The following is a 21,437-nucleotide window of genomic DNA, read 5'->3' on the forward strand; positions in this document are numbered from 1 at the left end:
CACCTCCCTCTGTGTTGTAGCAATAGGCTGTGTAGTGTCCTGAGCCAAACCCTTTCCCGTGATGCATGACCACTGCGGAGAGATCATAGGCAAAGGTCTCTTTGTCAAGAGAGGAGAGCATGTCCCTGCAGCAGTAAGGTTCCATGGTTAGTACCTGGTCAAAGACGACATGGACCCCAATCTTCTCTCGATGATTACGGCCAGACCACCTAGAACACGGATATAAACTTCTTACTAGTAAAAATGGTGTACGGAATCATAGGTAGAGGTAGGTAAAACTGGGAACTGAGAAAACTTAACCTTCGACTTTGGTTTTCACATCAATAAAACAGTAATAATCAATGTCTGCATATACCTCCTATGAATGTTCCCTGATGTACTCTGAAACTACAGATCCCTGAAGAAGCAATTCAGGCAATAATCTTCTGTAGTTTACTGCCTGCCCTTCTTCTCACAGATTATCTCATACTTTATTCTGAAGATGACTCTGTAAGCCCAAGTGAGGCTAGAAAACCTTCAAGCACAGGCTGGCTAATTTTAAAAGGCCAGGAGAGCAGCAGCCAGTCCTGCTGGCCCCAACATCAACTTGCCTCACTGGACATGACACACTTAATCTCCACAGAAAGCACAAGGTCCCTAAGGAACCAGTGTCCCCTCCCCACAGCACAGACATTTGCCCTCACCATTTGCCTCTGAAGCAGCTGTTCCCAGTTCACAGCCACATGGGACACCTGAGAGCAAGCTCACCTGAATCTTTTAAGGTGCAGCCGGAGGACCTGAGGTAGTCTGTAGATCATTAACTGCTTTCTAGCTTCACTCAGAACAAGGGGTTTTGGATTGGATTTTCGTCGTTTGCCTATATGGTTTGGGAAGGTATAAGAGAGATTGTGAGGAGTCTCATTCTTTCCTAGCTGTGGCAGAGACAATGACTTGCCACTCAATATGCATTCTTCTTATTTCTCAGTATTTGAAACTTGGTTATATTTGGGGCAGCTATACACCCCCCTGTAAGGCTGCATTTCCTAGCCCTACATCCGCATGCTGTGGCCATAGGAGTTCTAGCCGAGATGAAAGGAATGACTGTGTGGCACTCTGGGTCGGCAGCTTAAATAAGGCTGACTCAGTTGTAAGGTGCATCCTTTGTCCTTTCCACTGTTTGCAAATGTTAGAATTCCCCTTGGACTATGAGGTGATCTAGAGGTTGAAAGCCCTGAACTAACACAGTAAAGCTGAAAGATGGAAGGAGCTCAGGTCCCCAATAACCATGCAAGCCCCTGAAGATCCTTCGGACTTTTTTTATATAACAGAAGAAAAAAAGTACTTGTTGTTTTAAGTCACTGTTATTTGAATTGACTTACCAGCAACTAAACCTAATCCTGATACTTCCACTTTCAAATGTTTTCCATCAGCAACTTCCAAAATTGGTATGGGTTTAGGATGGTACACTCATGTCATGGATTTATCAATGGAATATAATGCAAGGTCACCACAACAACATGCACACAGAGGCATATGTTAGGGGTCTATGCCTTTAAATATGGGCTTATAACTTAAATTATGATGTACCATAATATAACTTTAAGAGCTTTTTGTTTTCATCAGAAAGGCCTAATTCTGTTTCCTGCTCACAGAGTTGTATGCTATTGGACAAGTGATTCCAAACACTGAATCTCAGTTTGCTCTCTTGTAAAATGAGGAATAATGCATGTATTTCAGGCTTAGGAGAACGGTAAGAGCACAGCATTAATAAAGGAAAAGTATTAAAACAGCCCCCCCCCCCCAGCATGATATGCTTGTGGCACATACAAATATTTAGAAAAGTACCTTGTCTGGTTTTTATATTTTTATGCTGTACCTAGTTTCTGAAACGTGTATTTCTAAAGCCAGTGAATTTTAGGAAAAATGCATTTTTAAATTACAGCAAATAAACAATGGAAATAAAGTTCTCTTAATTTCCTTTAGAAGCCTTCTCTATAACCATTTACTGATGACTGCTCTGCTACTAATTAAATTGGTGAATGGATGGGAATGTAAAATTAGTTAGTGGTCCACTTATGGTGCCTGCTGATTGTCTCTGAGCTATTGATAACATGGTCTCAGTGTCTGAAGAGCTTGGGATCTGATTCCAAGTCCTGTCTGTACCACTCGTGCAAGGTAGCAAATCACAGGCAGATGACGTATCGCAGAGCTTTCTGTGACAATAGGACATGGAGCTGTTGCTTCTCATAAAAGACTGCAGCAGAATGAGTGTGCCATCGCATTTAGTAGGGCTGGCAGTCATGATATGTGAGGGCATGAACAGAAAGAGAATTCAGAGCAGGGCCTGGCCTTATTTTACATTCCTATTCACCAGCAGATCTTTTAAAAATTATTACAGCTCTGCCTGGGAGCCCTGGCAGTGACTGCCACTGTCAGCAGAGGGAGTGTGTGAGCTAAGATGAAGACCATATAGAATCTGGCTTTGTTTCCCTAAAATGAAATTCACAAAGAAAAAGAAATTACTGATTCAATTGAGATTGATCAGTTCTGTCTCCATTTGATTAAGCTGGCCACACAGAGAGGAAGAAGACTGACAGTTCTGAAAATTCACAAGCAAAAGATCAATTCATCTCATCCCTTTACTATATAGCTTTCCTTCCCTATTGTTATTTGAACTTGCCTAGAGAAATCCTGATAAACTGGCACATCTGGCCACCAGAAAAACAACCCTTCCTTGCAAAATTAAGTAAAGGTATTTCTTGCTTAATCTATCATGTCCGAAAATGATAAAATTAAAGCTGTTAATATCCTTGTGCTGTTCCTTACAAGTAAAAACCTTTATGAATCAATATTAAAAAACAAACCAATACTGCTCTAATAAGATCAATTAAGTCATTGCCTTTATATCTCAGTGTGGAATAGGACAGGTAAGTCTACAGTTACCCAAGTATAGCATTTTAAATTTTGTTTTAAAATAGCAAAATAATAACAAGTATTACTTTTGATTTTTGTCCTGATTTTTCAGAGTAGTTTCCCACAATTTACTATTTTAAAAAATCATATGCAAATATATTAAGAACTACCATAAGATTTTTGTTCCCAATACTTGTAGTCCAAACTATTATATGGCTGAAAGTTGATTTCTACATCTCTGCACAATCCATTAATTTTAGTTTCCAAATCTTTATATGCCAAAAACCCCAAACATGAGCTTCTAAACATCTGCTCTGCATTTCTTCTGCATATGCTGAGTTAACAAAAGTATTAAGCTTTAGTGGCAAGACAGCAGGGGCCCTGCATAAGATGTCCACATAACCATGTGGAAAGAGTTCCACTTTAAAATTAAAGCCACAGGCCCTGGCCAGGTGGCTCAGTTGGTTGGAGTATCATCCTGTACACCAAAAAGGTGGGTTCAATGCAGATACCTATGTTGCAGGTTTGATTCCCGGTCTGGGGGCGTACAGGAGGCAATCGATCAATGTTTCTCTCTCACATTGATGTTTCTCTCTCTCTCTCTCTCTCTCAAAATAAATGAATGAATGAGTGAATGAATGAATGAATCAATCAATCAGTAAGAACCAAATCTTCAGGTGAGGGTTAAAAAAAACAACCACTGCCCAGCCGGGAGTGGCTCAGGGGTTAAGCATCGACCTAGGATTCAGGCGATCGGGGTTCGATTCCCGGTCAGGGCACATGCCCGGGTTGTGGGCTGGGCAGCCAATCAATGACCCTCTCATCATTGATGTTTCTATCTCTCTCTCTCCCTCTCCTTTCCTCTCTCTGAAATCAATAAAGATATATTTTTAAAAAAACCAAAAAACAACAACAACCACTTCCTTTTGACTCCCCCAAAATGCCAGCCTTTCGAACATGTGAAGAAACAAATGCAGAATGTACTTCCACAGAGCAATGCATCTTACAACTTGCTTTCTTGATCTTACTGTACAGATCTTCAGCATCACTTCTGAGACATCTACAAATTCAGTACAAAATACACTTTTCTGATGTCACAGCCCTCCAACAGGCTATGCCACCTGAACTTAGATTAAATAAGACCTGTCAGACTCTATATTCATGAATTTCAACAGGACCTCTGTAGCACTATGAAGCTAAGTACTCACATTCTTAGAGTCCCCATTTCAGGTTTCATACTTTCAAATGCCTCCCAAGATAACAGCTAATGTCAATCACAGCAGAAGTCTAAGGAGGCATAACTCCTACATTTTTGTTTTTTTTAAATACTTATATTGATTTTTAGAGAGAGGAAGGGAGAGGGAGAGAGAGAAACATCAATGTGACAGAGACACATCAATCAGCTGCCTTCTGCACACCCTCTACTGGGGACTGAGCCTACAACCCAGGCATGTGCCCTGACCGGGAATCAAACTAGCAACCTTTCAGTGCACAGGACGACGCCCAACCAACTGAGCCACACTGCCCAGGGCGGTGTTGTTGTTTTTTTAGTATATAATATCCATATGTTTATTTTCAGTAAAATGGGGAGAAAAAATCTTTAAAACACACTTTAGAAACACTCAATATTATCAGTGTTACTTTTGACTAAAAGGGCCAAAAGAAGCACCTTAAACTGATATTCCAGTCACACACACCCACTCTCCCCTCCAACCCCGGCACTCACTGTTACACTGGTCACAAGCGTAGACTCTCCCTTCCAGGGACTCTGTCTCTGTGAACTTGGCCAGCATCTCAGTAAGCAGGCACTCTGTCTGATTCAAAGGGACAAACCCCTTTTCTATGCAGTGATAGCGTTCAGGGAATTCCAGGGACAGATCCCAAAAGGGCTCAATGGTGTTGGATTTGTAATTGCATGATATACATGTGACCTAAAATGAAAAGAATGACTTAAAGGTTATATAACTCCATGCTTCCCACATACGTTTTTGTTTGCTTTATACAAGACACATAACTTGACCAAAACTAAGTGTAGTTTTCAAAAAATACTTTATTTGTAATATTAAAATAATAAGCATAACTTTAAGAGCGTTAGAGCACATTACTTCTGTATCTATTTCTAACTATGTGATGCTAGCTGGAACTGGAAAACCATTGGGCACAGAGGTATTACCTACCCCTTTCTCTTCTTACCCAAAGGATGCTCTACCATATTCAATGCTGCAGTGCAGATTCCTGTCTGCTTCTCTTATCCTCACACTCCTTCCTCTTCCAGACTTTGCTCCTTCCATGCAATCCTAATTTGCCTCTTTTTTGCTCCTGATTCTTGTAGCATCCCTACACCGATCCCTGTGTTCACAGAGCTTCAAACTACCTTGTGATTGATTAGTGCACCTTTATAACCTTCCCAGATGCACTTTCTTCCAATGGACCCTCAGGGGATAGAGGAAATGCCCATAAATACTCCCCTCTCAAATGCTAAAAGCTTAAATAAACATTCTCTTCCCATCCTACTCATCATTCTTTTAAAACCGGAAATGCCAAGACACAAACCTCAGTAGCACAGTGTAGAGGTTTTACCTGAATCTCTTAAGTTGCCCACCTTCTTAACTTTAAAAATTCTTTCTGCATATTCTCGCAAAGCCTTTCTAAGAGTCTTTGCTTTGGTCTGTATATGGCTAAAGATCCAGGAATTGAAAGGTAATGAGGAACAGGAGGGACTCTTGTTTAGGCCTTTGGCACCCTCCTAGCCACGTCCCTTCCTTGTATGTAAAGAGTGTCTAGTTAGGAAGACTACATACTCCTTCAAACTACCACAGAAGCAGGGTTAAGGCAAAGTGTTCAATTTCCTAAAATTTATCAAAGGATGGCATGCCAACCATGGGTACTTAATTATAATGAGAATATTAGATTACTCATATCATCTTTAAAGGGTAGACATTCATTGAAAATGAAACGATAAGGCAAGTTACACTGAAAATCTGCCCAGAAAGAGACAGGAGGCAAGTTCACCAAGGCCACCACAGTGCACATAGCACAATGGAAGGTAAATGGCCACCCTCCATTATGAATAATTACAGCCACTGTTGGTTACCCCATTAGGCCAACAACCTGCAGGAGGCACTCATAGGAAACTCAACCGCTAACATACAAGCTTCCCCTAATGAGATGGGCGGCTGGGGTTAGGATGGACACACCTACCTGACTGAGTAGCTGCCCGTGGAATATGGTGTTCACCACCTTTAAGACCTGTTTGGTGAGCTTCCTCTGGGAGAAGGGGATGAGGATCCGGCGGGTCGTGCCCTCGGACTCGAGTTCTTGCTGCACTTTGTGCAACAGCTCGCAGAGAAACTCCTGAGCGTCCTGCTGGTCATAGCCGCGGAAGGCAGGGATCAGACTCCACACGGAGTGAAGCATGGCGAAGGGCGACACCAAGGCCCACTTCCCGGACCACATGACTCGGAAGAGGGTGTGCAGTTCATGGCAAAGGGAGATGTGCTTCGAGCTGGGCTCCTTGTTCTGGATGAGTTCCAGGCTCCTGGTGATGGAGGCCCCGCCATTCCAGCAGAGACTGTCCCGTTCGCAAGACTCAGCCCTGTAGGTCCTTGGTGATAGCTCGGTGGCCGAGCTGCTGGCCAGCCTGCCCGAGAGAGGCGCCTTCCCATTGGTGGCTCTGGAAAAGAGCTGCTCCGTTTTGGAAGGGTCGAGGTTCAGGAAACACTCTCTGAACTTTTGGAGGTGGCTGAGAACCTGTAGGATGGAGTTCATGTAGCAGGTGTTGCCCAGGTTGCGCAGGCCGGTGACGCCCGGAGCCATGGCCGGAGCGCGGCGCTGCGGGAGCCGGCCCCCGGGGGGTCCGCGCAGGGCGCCCGGGCGCGGGGTGGGGACCCGGGGCGCGTGCAGCAGCAGGCGTGCGCTCTTGCGTGGAGGGGCGCTGGCCAGCTCCTCCAGCAGCCGCCTCTTCACCTCCAGACGCCGCTGCCTCGCCGCCTCCTTCTTGCGCTCCAGTGCCTCCTCCCGCCGCCGCTGCTCCAGTTTCGCCTGGCCTCGGGAACTCTTCTCGAACCAGAGCCGCAGCGTCCTGGCCAGCAGGCGCTGGCGCCGGTACCACAGAGCCGTGAGCATTTGTGGCTGTCCCTGAGGAGTGCGCAGCGGTGGAGACGCGTCCTCCCCTGAGGCCATGGACCGCAGTGTCCGGCCGCGCCTCCCCGGCGGGTGCTGCTTCTGGCCCCTGACCACCAGGAGGGCGCTTCTCAGCAGCTTCAGGTCTCCCTCCGGGTTATCATTGAGCACATAGTCCTTGCACAGGTAACAGAACACATAGAGATCCCGGACCTCCATGGCTAGCGGGTGTCCAGTCTCTTGAAAGTGTTTAAGGGCATGGTCCTCAATGTAGCGGCCACAGGCCACGTGCGAGCACTTGAGACAAGCCCACACCGACTCCGTGGTGGCGCACTCCCTGCAGCACCACTTCTGAGGGTTCAGGATGGAGTGGTCCTGGGCCAGCCGCAACCGCCCTACATGTTTGCATCTATCCATGTCTTACAGAAGGCTCCACTCCTTCAACCTGGCACAATAGGGACCCCAAAAGAGAGAAACAAAAGCTTTCAGCAAAGTATTTTTCTAGAAAAAGGCTTACAACTGGCATTTCCTCCTCAATACTCATTAGTTTCCAATTCAAAATTGGTTCCTTCAGAAGTAAGTTTAAAAAAGAAGAAAAGCAAATTTAGTATAGAATCAGAAAAACAATAAATTCCCTAAAAAGAGTCATAAAATACTGGGGGCGGGGGGGTTAGCACCAATTTGAAACAAAATTTTCTAAACCAGTTTTAATTCTTGAGTATCAGCTAATTTTTATGAGGCTGACTTTGTGTTTCTTAGGAAATGTCATTACCCTTATTTCACACTGCACCCAACTGGTCACCAGGGGAAAGAAACTTGTGTTCTAAACCATTTCTGAACTGATGGTGTCCTGGAAGGAAAGCTTCTATGTCTCATCCTGATCAAGACACTGGCTGTATGAAGAAAGGGACGGGGAGAGGAAAGAGGAGGACAGTGTTTCAGATACCAGTGGGAGAGATGAAGACCCTCAACTAAAAAGGCAATCTTAGGTCAGCTTCAAGGTATTTCAAAGCAGAGACAATAGGATAAGGTAAAGGTAAGAAAGAGAAAGTCCTCTACAGTACAAAGTATCACTTTTATTTTCCTGAGGCCAAAGAACCTGCCTAAGGAGGCAGACTGTGAGCCTGAACCTAAGCAACAGTGTATATGTCTGGTATGGTCTGAATGTTCGTGTCCTCCACTCATAAGCTAAAATCTTAACCTCCAAGGTCATGGTGGTTAGATCATAAATGGACTGACCCTCATGGGACGAGCTCTCATGAATGGGATTGGTACCCTTATAAAAGAGCTCCCTCACCCTTTCTGCCATATGAGGACACAGTGAAAAGCTGTGTATGGCTATGAACCAGAAAGTCCTTGTCAGACATGGAATTTAGTGCCATGATCTTAGACTTCCCAGTCTCCACAACTGTGAGAAATAAATGATTGGTTTTTTAATCCTTACCTGAGTATATTTTTTCCATTGCTTTTCAGAGAGAGTGCAAGGGGGGGAGAGAGAAACATCAATGTGAGAGAGACACATCGATTGGTTGCCTTCTGAAGGCACCCAGACCAGGGCCGGGGATCGAGCCTGCAACCGAGATACATGCCCTTGGTCAAAACTGAACCTGGGACCCTTCAGTCCGTGGGCCGATGCTCTAACCACTGAGCCAAACCAGCTAGGGCAAATGTTTGCTGTTTATAAGCCACCCAGTCTATGGTATTTTTGTTATAGCAATCCAGAAGGATTAAGACAATGTGTCTTGCCTGGCCAGCGTGGCTCAGCGGTTGAGCATTGACCGATGATCCAGGAGATCACGGTTCAATTTCCGGTTGGGGCACATGCTCAGGTTATGGGTTGGATTCCCAGCAGGGGGTGTGCAGAAGGCAGCCGATCAATGATTCTCTCTCATCATTGATGTTTCTATCTCTCTCTCCCTTTCCCTCCTTTTGTCTGAAATATATATTTATATGTATAAAGACAATGTGTCTTTTTAAAAAGAACATGTACATCTTGCAGAAAAGGTGGAAAACTTTTTATCTTCTTTACTGAAAGGATAGGTAAGTATGGAATTAGATAGATTTGACTCTCAGGAGAAGAGGTGAAATGGCTACTGGTATTACATTGTTTAACCAAACTACCAAGACAAAAGAAAAAAGAGCAAACATTCCAGATGACATATGTGAATGAACAATTTTATTGTTCACCTGGAATGAACAATAAAGAATGGGAAGGATCTCTAATTTGGTCCTGTGGTGTATCTGGGTTTTGGCAACAGAACCAGCCCAAATATTAAATAGTGGCAACAAACTGAAGTGTTTTTTTGTCTTCCTACATAACCTCTTCAATATTGTTCATCAGAGAAGGCTAGTGGGCAATTTCTCCAAGGAAAGATGCTAAACAATTATTTTAAAAGAAAACTTTTTATTCTTTGGAACCTTAACAGATTTTTTTTTCTAATACTGGTAATTAAAATTCCCTAAAGGTAGTTCCTCTTATAAAGAGAACTTCCTTCACCTCCATTTCTGTGACAAGCAAATGCAGTTCCATTATCATGGGGCCACCCAGAGAAGTTCTAAATCCAGTGCACTCTGAGGAGTCTCTTTAGTTTTCCAGATGCCCTTTTGGGCTGGTCCTGTTGCCAAAACCCACAGATACACCACAGGACCAAATTAGAGATCCTTCCCATTTTTTATTGTTCATTCCAGATGACAGAGGCCAGGTATCTATATAAGAAACTCTCAAATCATACAAAGGAAAGCAACCTAGATAATTTTCAATCAAGCCAGATCATGCTTTTCCTTTCAGGGATGTCAGGATTTAGTTTCTACTATATTATTTTTCTAATTGTTAACTTGTTGCTAAGTACCCTTTAAGTCATTTCTCTGGACTTATTTGTCCATTTCCTAACAAGGTATAATATCCTTCAGAGTGGAGATCATTGTGTTATATATATATATATATATATATATATATATATATATATATATAGTTAGTTAGTTAGTTAGTTAGTTAGTTAGTTAGTTTTTTTACTCCTTTATAATTTCAAGACTTTTGGGTGCTCAGCTCTTAGTGGTCAAAGGTGCTGATCTGAATTACCTTCCTACACACAGTCTGGAATGGTACTTTCTGTAGGGCAGAACCGAATTAAAACACACATACATTAAAAAGATGAAATGGGCCCTGGCCGGTGTGGCTAGTTCTGTGCATCATTCAGTGCACTGAAAGGTCTCGGGTTCGATTTCCGGTCATGGCACATGCCAGGTTGCGGGTTCAGTCCCCATTCCAGCTACGTGCCGGAGGAAACCAATCGATGTTTATCTCTCTTAAAAAAAATCATTATTACCAAAGAAGTTGGTTCACAAGATGCTTACAACCAATTACAGGGGACACAAAGGAAAGTTAAAATGAAAGAATGAGGGGAGGAAATGATCAAGAGAGGCAATTCCCGTTTCTCACTAATTTAATATTTCTCAAAATGTAGCTCCTAAACCACCTACCAGCATCAGATTTCCCTAGGATACTTATATGGACAGATTTCTGGTCACTACTCCAATCCTGTCTGGGGAGGGGTCTAAAATCTGCATTTTATTTATTTATTTTATTTATTTTGGATCCTCACCCGGGGATATTTTTTCCATTGCTTTGCAGAGAGTAGAAGGAGAGAGTGAGCAAGAAGGAGAAACATCAATGTAAGAGAGACACATGTATTGGTTGCCTCCTACACATGCCCCAACCAGGGCTGGGGATCGAGCCTGCAACCAAAGTATGTGCCCTTGGCTAGAATTGAACCCAGGACCCTTCAGTCCACAGGCCGGCGCTCTAACCACTGAGCTAAACCGGCTAGGGCAAAAATCTACATTTTAAACAGGTTCTACAGATGATTCATTTGTACATTAAAACCTTAGAACAGCTGTGCTAATCCAACAAATTATATAGGAATGAAGAACTCCTCATAGAAATCAAAGAAAGAATTTTCTTTCTCAAAATCTTCCAGTTAGACCCACACTGCCCAAAAGAACTTTCTGCAACGATGGAAATGTTCTTTATCTGCACTGTCCAATACTGTACTAATCAGCCACATGTGCCTACTGAGACTGAGGGATTACACTTTTAATTTTATTTACTTTAATTTAAATAGTCACATGTGGCCAGTAACTGCAGTATCTGATAGCACAGACTTAAATATACCAGGACATACTATCTTTAGCTCACTCGGCTTTTCTTTTTGTTTTCTTTCCTTCAAAAGATTCAGTACTCACTGAACAGCTTCTTATAACTCAAAACCTGGCAAGTCCCCATTTTGGCCAATAGGAGGCTTGATGTGTCTTCAGGAATTTAATTGCTACTCAGATCTTATCACATGAAACAGCACAGCTTTAAATCCTACAGAGAATATTTCTGTGAATGGGAATACATCAACACAGCACCAGAACACGATGCCTCACGAAATCAACTCCTGTACTAGAAAAAATATGCTGGAACAACTAAAACCTAAATTGGAAAAACAGTAAAAAGACCATTCCACACTGTCCATGGAGAGCCATCAAATGGAAAGGGCACTCTGGAAACTCTTTCTTCTGATTTCATTTTCTGATCTATAAATCTGCTGATCACGCACATCCTTTCCTGCACAGCCCTTTTCCCATTACAAATCTGTCGTGGCGACTCACTAACCTGCCAGATGGCAGAGTGAATCCATTCAGGAACACACAGGGGTACTTTGCACAGCACCACACTGATTTAAGCTAGGCATACTAGCTTCTCCATAGGGAAAACGTAGCTGATCATGAAATGGAAAGCACCCAAAAGTGAAACAAAAGAAAGAAGCCACCTTAACCAACACACAAAGCAGAGACTAAGGAGAACACGATCTCTCAGGTACATTCAGTTCAAGAAAGACAATGTGTTTAATTCGCCGCTCATATATATTCTGACCGCTTTATTTAAGAGCAAGGCCTAACACCTACAGGCATGAAAGGAATTCTATTTTACATTTTTTGACATGTACACCTTTTCCAGTATGACTGGCACCCAATGTCCAAAGTAATAAACTTGTGGTGTAACTGGGAAAGAACAGCCTTCACTAGGTAGAACAGTCTCCATCACTAGGTAGATCAGCAACTTTAAATAAATGGCTTGCACACCTTGGATCTGTCTGCATATGGAGAGAGCAAACCTGATAAAATATTAGTTTTTGCTTCCTTAATTACCACAGTTTTATTTATAAAATCTGAATCAATTGGAGCTAAAAAAAAAACCTATCAACATTTAAAAGTATCATACTATGGTTAATATCTCTGAAACAGTAAATTAAAAGAAGGTAATGAAATCTTTTCAATTCTTACTTTTTGTTCTGATGATAAATTTCTAGATTTATCACATCATTACAAAAATTGTGAATGAGATGATCACTCTAATCATATAAAAATCGATAGCTTGAAAATATGATTTGTTCTTTAATTGGACTATTCCAATTATTTTCAAATACAAAATTTCTTATCTTATCCTAAATGCATTTCTGCATTTAGGGGGGGAAACTCAACAGAAGCAAAATAGGAAAAAAAATAAAGCGAATCTATCTACTTTAAGGGAAGATTTCAATTTCTCCCCTCTCATAGTATTAATTCTCAGTTCTTAACTAAGGACAGTGGAATAATCTTGCCTGGTCTTGGTGAGACCAAGTGGCATAAATTCCAGCTTCAGAGAGAGTAGACACTATGGTAACATGCTGACAGCCTTCATTTACATAAAAGAATACTAATTATGTGGTATCATCAACATCTGCGATTCTGCTCACTGCCATATGCGACAGCGCAGGGTATTTTAACCCTTCAACTTACTAAATGTACCCTAAATTACACATAGCACAAAACCTGTAAAGACTACTTGAAGAGACCCAGTGAATATATTTTTACAAATAACAAGTGTTAAAAATGAATCTTATTTTTGGCTAATATTTTATTTCCAAGAGAAAATATAATGTAGTATTAATAAACAATTAAGAAAACGATTTTTAAAAACGAGGTAGAAATCACGTTTGGATGCAATTAATAACCCAAAAGGGAATACTGCTACAATTCTAGAATATTCTTTAGGGCTTTAAAAGGCTGTATGATAAATACAATGAATCCAGCCTTTTGAATTTTTATATTAAGGCTAAAATAACAAACACAAACTAATAATAAAAATAAGAAGTAGGTAGGGGGAGAGACTGAGAAGGTGAGGTTAGGGAAAGAAGCTGTTCGGGAAGGCCTTTGCGAAGGGAGTGTGTGGGGCTGGGGATGGCGCACTGGGTAGAGTGTCCTCAGAGGAGGCTGCACTCTCCTGTCCCTTCATTACCATTCTCCCTGAGTGTGGGGAAGGGTGGGTGGACAAGAGCTACAGGTCAGAGCGCAGCTCACAGACCCTTGGAGAGGCTGAGCTCTCTGACCTGAGACCTGGAATGGCCACTTAAGCAGCGGCTCTTGGCCACAGGTGATGGTACCGCTGACGTGCTGAGTGTGCCGGAGCCTTGACAGGAGTGCTGTCACTCATTTGGCATCAATACCCAAGTGCTGATGTTCAAGAATGAGTTTGTCTAATCATGGGTTACAACAGACTTAAGGTTATGCCTGCAGGATAATGTCTCTCACTTGCATTAGGGCGCTTTCTTCAATGAAACAGGAGTCGAGTTCCTCTAGGGGGCAGGGCCGCTCACAGCACCCTGGGTTGGGGGGGGGCACGCTTGCTGCAGAGCAGGGAAATGACAAAAACAACCAGCAATGCTTTTGCTTTGTACCCAATGCCAACTTCTCCAACCATGTAAGAGCCAGAGTTGGGTGTAAGCTCTCTATACCTTCAGTCTCTGTTCTTTTGTTTGCCTCCTTCCTCTCCAGGGACACATATACCCAAGCCTCTCCTGTCAGGAGAGAGACAGACAGACCGACCCAAGCCTGCCCTGCCTCCAGACTATCCCTGACACTGTTTCTAACTCTCCTTCTGCCTACTTTATTTCTGGCAAGTGGAATGTGCAGCTTCACCTTCCTCACAACTCACTCCTTAACACCTTCGCTTCATGGAAACTATTTTCTCAGAAGGTCATTAGCAATTTCCCTATAGCTAAGTTCAGTATTAGCCTTTTCTCAGTCCCCATCGGCATCTATTTGGCACAAGACACTGAGCACACATTCACTCCTGCATTTGGGGCTACTGTTCTCTTCTGGTTTTCTTCCTACACCTGTAATCACACCTTCTGTTTTCATATGTGTCTCTCTCCCTTGAAATGTAGGCTTTTCTTACAGTTCTATCCTTGGCTCTCTTCTCAGCGATTTCATCTATTCCTTGAACATCAAGTATCATTTCTATTAGATAATGTATTTTTAAATCTCACAAATACTTTTCTAAAACCACTTTATTGTGATATAATTTACATACCATAAAATTTACTCATTTAAAGCAAAATAATTTTTAATATATTCACAGAGTCCTACAATACTTCTGAATATAAAAATCTTTCCATTCATTGCAGGCTTACTCTCAGGTGGATCTTAACATTCTGATACCTGTATTATGGTATACTACTATCAATGATATTTGCAAAATGAAGCTATTGAACATGTTTTGTGCTTTTTTGTTTGGTAGCAGTAATTATGCACCGAGCTATACACACTGTCTCATCCAGGTCTCCTGGTGATCAAGATATGTGAGTTGACTGATAGGGAACTAAGGAGATGGAACAAAGCTAAACCAGCTGGCCTTCAAGGGATCAGACTATTTTTTCATTTTTGTTAGAGAAACATTGACTGATTGCCTCCTGTACATGCCCTGACCACGGATCGAACCTGCAACCTGGGTATGTGCCCTGACCGGGGACTGAACCTGAGACCCTTCAGTGCATGGGGACAATGCTCAACCAACTGAGCCACACTGGCCAGGGCAAGGGATCTGACGTTTTGATTCATTAAACTAATACTCTTGCCAAAGAAGATTGCTGATATTAAATTCAGAGAAATCCTGAATAAACTAGAAGATCTCTCTCTCAAAAATGTTGCCTGTGACTCACTGTGTGCAGAGAAGGGGCAGCCGAGAGTGAAGGACAACAGGTTGGCTGTGTAACGATTAAACAGGTCTGCTTCAGAGCTTAGTAGTTTATGCTGCTTCTAGATCAAAGGGACCTACTTGCTGCAACCTGTTGTTTTAGCATGATCTCCCTAACAAGCTAGTGTTAAAGCAAGGTCCAAACTAAAGGGTCCTTCTTCTACTCCACTGCCACATGGAAAAATTCTATCGCTACCACTGAGAGAATCATGGTTTGTCCCTGCATATGCCTCTGAAACACTATGTTTTCTGTAGCAGGTAGGCAATCATTGAAAATGTAGACATATGTCAAATTATGTGTGCATATGTATGTGTATATGTGTCAAAAATTCTTGAATTGTGCCCTTTAAATATGTAATTTATATTATATGTAAATTAGACCTCAACACAGCTGTTAAAAATTATACACACACATGTGAATAATTTACCCCTAATGAAATAATAAATCTAAGCAACAGCTCCTTAAACTACTAGGTGAAAGCTGACAGGGAATCTTATAATGGATGGATAAGGCTGACAACACCTGACTCCAGTGATCAATTTTACACTGAAAAGTAGGACAACCAGACATTATATGCTTCCCCGATATCTTGCAATAAGAGGTTCACAGCAGCATCACCTATAAAGCACTCTTGCTAAAAGAATTGAATCTGAGTCCAGTGGACCCTTTGGATCTGATACCAGGGTGTAAGAAATATGGGAGATAGGAACATGCTACGGCAAGGCTGCAATTAGCCAAATAGCCAAATCAGAGTGTGGCAAATGCTACACGATCAATGATCTGGAGTGTTTAAGAAATAAATGACATGAAGAAAAAAGGGGGTGGGTGGGTCTACTGTGGATTACAAGAAATCTAGAGACATATCAACCAAATTCCATGTGTGGTTCTTATTTAGATCCTTATTTGAATAAACTGAATATAAAAAGGTATTTTGAGATAACTGGGATAAAAATTTTTTTTTTTTTCCAAATATATCTTTATTGGTTTCAGAGAGAAGAAAGGAGAGGGAGAGAGAGAGACAGAAACATCAATGATGAGAGAGCCACTGATCTGGGGATCAAGCCCGCAACCGGGGCATGTGCCCTGACCGGGAATCGAAGCTTGACCACCTGGATCCTAGGTCGATGCTCAATCGCTGAGCCATGCCTGGCCGGGCTAAAAATGTTTTAAAATACTGTCTGCCTCTGGCGATATCACTTAATTTTTTAACAGCTTAATTGAGGTATAATTTATATACAATCAACTGCACATATTTAAAGTGTACAATTTAATAAGTTTTGACATATGGTATATATTTGTGAAATCATAATAATGGACACATCCATTACCCCCAAACATTTCTTCATGCCCCTTTGTAATCCGTCCTTCCAGCCTCCCTCCCACCACCCCAGGTCCACAACTAGAGAAATATAAACACACACTAAGTATCAGGTAACATGAAATTATTATTAGTTTGATGTGACAATGGCACTGTGGTTGTATTTTTTAGTCTTTATATGTTAGAGATATCTCTGAAGTATTTATAGGTAAAATATTACAATGTATGGAATTTGCTTTAAAATACTCTAGAAGGCAGGAAAATACATGAAACAAAATTGTCAAAATGTTCATAATAGTTGAAGCTGGTTGATGGGCACATGGAATTCATTATACTATTCCCTTTATTTTTGTGTATGCTTATAAAGTTCCATAAAAAATTTTTAAGATGCAAAAAAAGCCAATAGTATACTCTCTGATAGCAAAAGAAAACCATTCACAAACTAGACAAGTTATAAGACATCTTTCATCTCTATCATTTACCATCACATCTAGTTTTACTTTGAAATGCACCCTCCCCCCTCCCCATACATACACCAAATCAAATCAATGCAGTTTTTCTTAAAGAGATTTTTTAATCCTTACCTGAGGATATGTGTTTTTTATTGATGAGAGAGAAACAGAGATTGGTTATCTCCCATATGCACCCCAAATGGATAGGACCCGCAACCCGGGTATGTGCCTTGACAGGAAATCGAACCTGCGACCCTTCGGTGCACAGGATGATGCCCGAAACAACTGAGCCACACCAGCCAGGGTAGCAATGCAGTTTTTCTCGACAGTGTTGGTCTCAGAGATTGCTAACGTTGTCTTTTTGGTCTGAGCCTCAGGTATACCCTTTGGACTCAGGTGGCAACTTCTTTACAGCCCCCCAAAATTTCTTTCAATAACTTCACCAGATTTTTGCCCACAAAAGTCTCCTGAGTATCTTTGTCTTTCGGGGACACATAGCCACTTTAGTCAGTCTGTTGAAATGTCCTTGCTTAGTCCAATGTTTTCTCTCTCTGAAACTTCCTCCTTTATTGGCAAAGAAAAATCTCTAATTTTTTCACCATCCTGCTTCTTCCTCACTAACTCCGATCATGCAGGTGGAAAGGAACTCATTCTATACTTCTCTTTCTTATTTTTTTTTTTAATCCTTACCTGAGGATGTTTATTGATTTTTAGAGAGGGGGAGAAAGAAACATCGATTGGTTGCCTCCCGTACACACCCTGATTAGGGATCAAACATGCAACCTAGGTATGTGCCCTGACTGGGAATTGAACCCACAACCCTTTGGTGTATGAGACGACACTCCAACCAAATGTGCCACACAGTCAGGGCTCATCCTACATTTTTCTAAGTCTCACTGTAGTCGCAACAAACATTAGCACAAAAATTATATTTTAAAATATCCAAATATTTTTGTTTCTCTCACCTCAGTAACATAAAGGTTACTCTCGGTCCACATGATGTTTAGTGAAGAAAATTTGGGCAAACTGATCCAATATATAATACTCAAACATCGGCCAACAGGTTGTTTTCCAGTTGAGACTCTGGAACATGTTTCCCATAGAAATAACAGAAAGAGTAGCACCTGGGCCAGTTAAAAAGCCCACTAAGCCCATCATGTATCTATAGTACAGTACTGGAACACTAGTGCTACCACTATGGAAGGTAGCTACCAAATGTATTATTCTCAGATTAATTCAAAGTTTCAACTTGAAATGCCAAGAACTGCTTTCCCCGCTGCAGCACAGGCAGTGAGATTGGGAATCTCCCTCCTCCCGCTTTCCCCACATGGCAGCAGAGGGCTTTCCACACGTGGCCATTTGTATGGAAGACACATATGTACGCTAGGAACTGCCCGCAGTGGGAAAGGGACAATTTCTGTGAATAGAAACGAAATCTGACTAGAATTCACAAATGGATCGTCAGCAGTGTTGGCTATTTCGGTGGCTAAGGAAGGGGACCCTCATTCCTGATGGCCTGTTTCTTAAAATGACAGCAGTATATTTAGTCCTGTGTCCTCCCAAAAACACACCAAAGCGCATCTGTCAGGAGGAAGCGCGATCGTATTTTGTATGAATGGAGACACAAATTTTGAGCACTTTATTTCAAGAGCAAAGAAGACAAATGTGCAAAAAGAAGGGGCCAAATACAAAGGGGTATTTGTTACATACATACTAAAAGGAGAAAACTGGAAGCTACAAAGAGAACACTCAGGCACTTCAATAGAGAACAGGTTAAGTAAATTAGAAATTGGCCATACAACGGAAACCACCAATGGTTTGGTTTGGTTTTTTTGAATTGTGTAAAACAATTCAAAATACAGTATATGAAAAAAGCAAAGGGGCAGAATGGCGTATATAACATGCCATCAAGACTAAAAATACACATACACAATCCCTCCCTCCCTCCCTCCCTCCCTCCCTCCCTCCCTCCCTCCCTCCCTCCCTCCCTCCCTCTCTCTCATATGCAACTAAGAGGATAACACCATAAGCCCTATGGTAGCAAACTGGGGGTGGAGATGAACAAAAAGGAGATTCAACCTTTGTACCTTTTTGGGGGAAAAAGCATGTGTTATTTATTTTTTAAAAAGATACAACACTGAGGAGACTGTTTCAACAATCTTAAAAATTCAGGCATCAGCAAGATGACTGCAGCTAAACACAGAGCATATATGATTTATTATGTTTTCATTAGAAAATATTTAGACATAGGCAGTCTGATGATATTTACCATGTATAGAAAGCCTAAGGAATTATATTCTAGAAGCACTGATCATTGGAAAAAGAATGCCCCTAACCTCTTTTGCATAAGCTTATGAGCGGCAAAGTGCAGACCTCTTTGGCTTATTGCAGAGTGGCACTACAGCAGAGCCTCAGTCAGTCAAGTGTCCATCATCTGAAATTTCATATCAGCCGAGGTACCAAGATAGTAATTTCTATTCTACTTCCCCAGGGGAATACCACCAAAAACTGTCCTTAGAAGTGAACACTGTGGGCAGACTCTTTCCTTTCCCAACTCTGAAGGGATCTTCCCTTCCTTCATGGAACAGTTCCTAACATGATTGCAGTTTACTGGTCAGCTAAATCTATCAACACCCAACCAATCTCTCTGACGGAGGGTGACTATGAGAGTGTGTGTTAGGGTGGGGCGGGTAATCGGCTGAATGTGAAGGACCCCTCCTCAATATCATTCCAAGTATGAAAGGTACACTATAAGCCTCAGTTTCTCAGGCTGTAAAGTTGGGGAGCAATACCTACTTCAAAGAGTTGTTCTGAGGGAGGCTCAGATGAAATGGCCATGTAACTGCACTCTAAAAATGACTCACTCTCACCAAAGTACTGGCTAACTTGGCCACCTGCCATCCATCCTTGGAAGTTATTTTTCCTCCATAGGGCCTAATGTCAGGCTGGCTAATCAAGCAGCTTACGGTAACTGACTATATGATCTTATTTTATCTAGTTTCATCTAATAAGACATTCATAATAAAATGTTGAACAAGAAATTAGAGGATTTTTTTATATTAAAAATGAGAAAAATCACTATCTTTCCAAAGCAAATTAAAGGATTTTTCTAATATTTTCTTTTTCTCTTACGTCTTTAAAAATTGTGTTTAATATCAACACAGTGCAAGGATAGTAGAAGTCCAATTAAGATGTTAAAAACAAACCATAAAAATGCAGTTGAATTAAGGAAGCAGAATCAGTCGCAGCTCACTCTCCAATGGGGGTATGCCCACTGAATACTCACGGGTCCAACAGAACATGCTGCATGGCAAAAATATAAAAGGGGCCTTCTTTCAAATAAGACATCGAAGGCATTTCAAAGACGTGAACTGTGCATGAACCCTCGTCTCTTGTATAAGAATAAAGCAGAAGTACTTCTGGGAACTCAGCTATAGTGGGCAGGCACAAGAGAAAAGAGGGCCAGTGCACACCCAGGCAATGAACTTCATGTAGTTCAAACCCTATAAACGCCAGCCACCTCTGCTCCTATTTTAACCATATCAACCCTCCCAACCTTCGGGTCAATCCTGCCCATTCTGATTAAAGTACTGGCATCCCCATTGAAGGCAAACATTGAATCTTTTGTTTTTGTTTTGTTAATCCTCATGTGAGGATATTTTTTCCATTCATTTTTAGAGAGAGTGGAAGGGAGTGAGGAGGAGGGAGAGAGAGAGAGGGAGAGAAGGGGAGAGAGAGAGAAACATGGATGTGCGAAAGACACATCCACTGGTTGCCACCTGCACATGCCCAGCCAGGCCAGGGAACAAACTTGCAACCCATGTATGCGCTCTTGACCAGGAATTGAACCCACAACCCTCAGGTGTGCAGGCCAACACTCTAACCACTGAGCAACACCAGCCAGGGCAAATATAGAATCTTATATGGGAAACACACAAAGCCAATCAACCACTAGTGACTATGTGCAGATGAATTTATCACAGCAGGAAGTGGAAAGCAGAGCTCTGAAGGAAAGGATACTGCACAGGTAGATGCAGTGAGGAAGGAACTAGATGGAGAGGGAAGTATGAATAACTTCCTGAGACCCCATAGAAGCAAAACTTGAGCCTTAAAGAGTAATGGACACAAAGGAGGGAGGGCTCTAAAAAAAAAATACAAACACACGCACACAAAAGCCTCACTGATTTCATACTTTTTTCCAGCATCCCTCCCATGTTGCCTGTAGTAACTGTGTTGAATGTTGAACACACTCATCTAATTATAATATCAGTGAGATATAATGAAACAAGGTATATATGTAATTCACTAAGTAATACATATGAATAGCTAGAACAGTAATTATTCTAAAGTTAAACCTTTCATTTATGAACATATATTGTCTGACCCTGACATCTCAGCAAATTTCAGTTAATTATTTTTAAGTTCATGTCACTAACAGCCTATGGCCAAGGGCAAATAAAGTCTCCATCAAACCATCTAATAGAGCTATAGCCAATTTAGCCAAATATATATATCATTACTATAACTACCACTCATACAAAACTAATAAGAATTAAACCCCTTTGAAGAAACTAACAATTAAAAAACATCATA

General features: G+C 41.7%; 1 protein-coding gene across 7 annotated transcripts in view; it reads right to left on the reverse strand.

The window, feature by feature from the left end:
- The window catches only part of USP49 (ubiquitin specific peptidase 49), a 73,458-nt gene that overhangs the window by 2,587 nt on the left and 49,434 nt on the right, over positions 1–21,437 (reverse strand). For 6 of the 7 annotated variants that reach the window (XM_081141052.1, XM_081141051.1, XM_081141054.1 and 3 more), the window contains 4 exons: positions 6,094–7,459; positions 4,619–4,823; positions 748–856; positions 4–209 (listed from right to left, as the gene is read on the reverse strand). In XM_081141052.1, coding sequence (XP_080997178.1) covers positions 4–209; positions 748–856; positions 4,619–4,823; positions 6,094–7,431 — 1,858 coding nt within the window. In that variant the 5' untranslated portion in view covers positions 7,432–7,459. The remainder of the gene's footprint in view (positions 1–3; positions 210–747; positions 857–4,618; positions 4,824–6,093; positions 7,460–21,437) is intronic. The other variant, XM_081141055.1, reaches the window with a different exon arrangement.

The sequence above is a fragment of the Miniopterus schreibersii genome (genome assembly GCF_964146895.1).
Source record: "Miniopterus schreibersii genome assembly, chromosome: 6".
Classification (NCBI taxonomy): Eukaryota; Metazoa; Chordata; class Mammalia; order Chiroptera; family Miniopteridae; genus Miniopterus; species Miniopterus schreibersii.